This window comes from Arachis duranensis, chromosome 10 (assembly GCF_000817695.3).
Source record: "Arachis duranensis cultivar V14167 chromosome 10, aradu.V14167.gnm2.J7QH, whole genome shotgun sequence".
NCBI lineage: Eukaryota > Viridiplantae > Streptophyta > Magnoliopsida > Fabales > Fabaceae > Arachis > Arachis duranensis.
Genome location: NC_029781.3, coordinates 3,380,361 through 3,383,792, shown reverse-complemented (window position 1 = coordinate 3,383,792; position 3,432 = coordinate 3,380,361). Strand labels below are relative to the sequence as shown.

Sequence of the window (3,432 nt, the reverse complement as noted above, 5' to 3'; positions counted from 1 at the left end):
GAACTGTGTAGGGTTCACGCGTGCATGCACATCCGGCAGGTGCGAAGATCTTTGCTTAACCAAATTGTGGGCCCGGGGTCTGAGTCCATGGCTCACGTGAACCATGGGCCCACATTCTCTTCTTTTCACGTTGTTGATGGTCACACGAAAAAGGAATGGTGCGAAAAGCATCAGAATTGAGTGTTGGGCTTTTTATCTATTTTTTCGTGGTTTTATGTTCACAGGCCATGTGGGCTTGAGAAGTTTGTGGTTTAGCCTACAATAGAAAATGGATGGGGCCCAGGAAGGACTTGTTGTTGACCCACCTTAGGGCTTGTCTGATTTGATGGGATGAGATCATGAGAATCAAGACCAAAAAAAAAAAAAAAAAAAAAGAGGATGAAAATATTAATGTTTATGTAAGCATCTAAAATTGTAACACTATAAATAACAATAATAATATTAGGAGAGTTGAACAACACAGCAATGGCTACAAAGCTCTCTCTCGCCGTCGAATTCCACAGGCTCAAAGGTCCTCCAAGCGTGTCCGGTGGCTGACGTGTCAAACACGTGGACAAGAGACAGTGTAGTGACAACATGACGATCCAGCCTGTAACCTGCGAAGAAAAACAAGGAGGTCGCAATTGGTGCCATTGTTAGGTACAAACGTTTGCTATAGGTGTGTTCCAAAGAGGAAAGGCTTTGGTTGCTTGATCCATCAACTTCATACCAAAGCTTCCCATCATACGCTTCAATCTGTCCCTTCCATGCATTCAAGCAATCTCCAGAGCTAAACAGAGTTCCATTCACTTCCACTATTTGATTCGCCGGCACGTCCAACTGCCACATCCCCGCCATCAGCTCCCACTTTTCCGTCGCCGTCTCATAAACCTCCGCCGAGCTCCGCTCTACTAAGCTAGGCATCGTCTTATCTGAGTCTTCCCTTCCAGCGAATCCTCCCACTATGTACACTTTTCCCTGCCACGTCACTCCCGTGCATTTGTACCTCAAAACACGCATATTGGGTAGAGCTCTCCACGTGTCGAACTCGGGGTCATACACCTCGGCAGACGAGATTCCTCTCGCACTTGCCAGCGTGGACTTCCCTCCTGCCACGTAGATCTTATTATCGCAAACCGTGCACGCGAAGTCATACCTTGCCACGTGTAGTGGCGCACATGGGAAGAATTGGTTGGTTTTCAGATTGTAACGGTAGACCGTTGGAACAACCTGGATTCCAACGTCAAGCAAATCAGCTGACTCATCAGTGACGTGGACCCTTTCTTTGTGACAAATTTGGCCACCAATTATGTAAATTGAGTCCCCTAAGGAGACCATAGAGAAGCCCTTCAACACTTGACCATCCATCAGGCCCGGAATTGGCCCAACATGGCTCCATGTGTTGGTGTGTGGGTAATACAGCTCAATTGAATTTGGGAGAGTCACTTCTGAGCTAGCTTCCCTTGGACAAAACACAGCAGCCACAACATAATTCGAGAGATAATTCTCCGGCGACGGCGACGGCGGCGAAGGAAGGGATCCCATTCCAGTTTGGGTAGGTTAATGCAAAATCTAGAAAGAAATATTTTTGTTTAAAAAGGGGTATTATTAAGATATAGTGAAATGTTACGGAGGAAACAAAGTTAGAGGTGGCATCATGTGGCGCTGAAATCAAAGGATTTTCTTGTGATAAATAGTATAGAAAATAAAAATAAATGTCCTATGTCCGGAGTTTCCAAAGTGTAACTAGCTAGGAAGTGATCAACAACATGTGATTAGTTTAATGTGTCTAGGTGGCGGGGATTCTGATGTTAGGACTTCGGACTAGGGATTAATTATGATGGCTTGTCATTTGTGTCTCCCATTTTGCCAGCACCACGGCCGTGAGAGGTGACATTGTCATCATTGGAAATTAAAGTGTTTGTGCAAATATTATATTCTTTCTAGCTACACTATGCCGTGTAATTTTTAGCAGTTAATCATGGTTTTGGTAATGTAAAATTAAATTTATGATTGATTAGCACATTAATATAGATGAATGTCAAAGGCATGGTATGGCATTGCTCTAATTAGAAGGTTGAAAATGTAGAACCTTAAATTTGTAATGACTGCCTAGGTATGAGTATACTAATTAGAATTTTAATTTAACTCTTAAAAGTATTTTAACATTATAATTTTGAATGAGTTAATAACTCTATAAAATTTATTTAACTCTTGTTACGATTTTATGTTTCACATATTCAATATGCTTTTTCAATTTTATGTATCTCTACCTTGCATGAGTATATCAAATATCTTGTGCATGCATATGGGATCTTTCTAAAATTTTGGTGTCATATGCTCTTTTTTTTTTTTTGAAGGAAACATTTTTCAATTATAAAAAAGCTAAAAGACACTTATAAATATTAAAGAAATATCAATTTTATATAGAGAACAAGAAGATAAATATCTCATATCTTAAACTATAGTCTAATAGTAAAACCAATATTTGAATACTGAAAATTTTAAAAAGTAGAAACAGAGATCGACCAAAATTTCTTTTGTTTCCATATTTACACGCATGTGCTGCAAGTCAATAAGATAATCTTCTTCTTTTTCATATAGATCTAACTATTTTTTGATTCTGAAAGTTTTCTTATAACCAAAACTATTTCTTTGTAGAGTTTTTCTTCTAGATTTGAAAAGATCAACAACATTAAAACACCACCAACAATCATAAAAGTAACCAAAACACCACCACAAAATGAGAAAAATCACATATAGATTATAAGATCAGGAACACAGAGCTAAACTCAAGTCCAAAGAAAGATTATTTTAGGTCTAGATCTAGATCACAAATCTAAATCTCTGAAAGAAAAGCAGAAGAAAACTAAGAAACAGAAAGCAAGGAGAAAGGAGATAAGAGAGAAGGAGATAAAGTGGCGGCGGAGCGGTGTGAGCGTAAGCGGAGGAAAAAACGGGAGACAGAAGAGAAGGAGAAAAGATGGAGAAAGATGGGGAGACAGAGAAAACGAAAAGGAAGATAAGGTTAAAAGTTAAAGAAGGGCCACTGCGATCTAAACTGAGGCGGCGACGGCGGCCCTCAAGTGAGCTTTGCGTTTTACCTCACCGGGAGAGAGACAGGAGTTGCGCTAGGGCTTTTTACACTTAAGTGGAATGTCATGGGCTCTTCTTTTATTATCCTAAAGTTGCCTTTTATTGGAGAAAAAAAGATATATATGCACGAGAAAAGATAGACGTTAAACACTTGAATTGAAAGGAGGGCACGGATTCCATGTGTCGTGCGTGTTTGGCTGACCAGTGTGCATAGCACTTTATTTTCGCTAATCGGTGCGTTTGTTGATGAGGGCTGTTGGATCTTTTTTGTTTTTTAATTTGATGGTAGAGATCACCTTGTTACTTGTCTCCTTTAATTGGTTAGTGAATATCTTTTGCTGCTTTTGTATCAGAGGG

General features: G+C 39.7%; 1 protein-coding gene across 1 annotated transcript; it reads right to left on the bottom strand.

Annotated features, from left to right (window-relative positions):
- Positions 1–441: 441 nt before the first annotated feature.
- LOC107468521 (uncharacterized) lies at positions 442–1,524 on the bottom strand. Its single transcript, XM_016087829.3, has one exon. The coding sequence runs from the start codon at positions 1,522–1,524 to the stop codon at positions 442–444; it is 1,083 nt and encodes a 360-aa protein (XP_015943315.1).
- Positions 1,525–3,432: the final 1,908 nt, after the last annotated feature.

What these genes read in the sequence shown, in the direction of transcription:
- LOC107468521 (XM_016087829.3), bottom strand. Translation starts at nt 1,524, where the DNA reads ATGGGATCCCTTCCTTCGCCGCCGTCGCCGTCGCCGGAGAATTATCTC.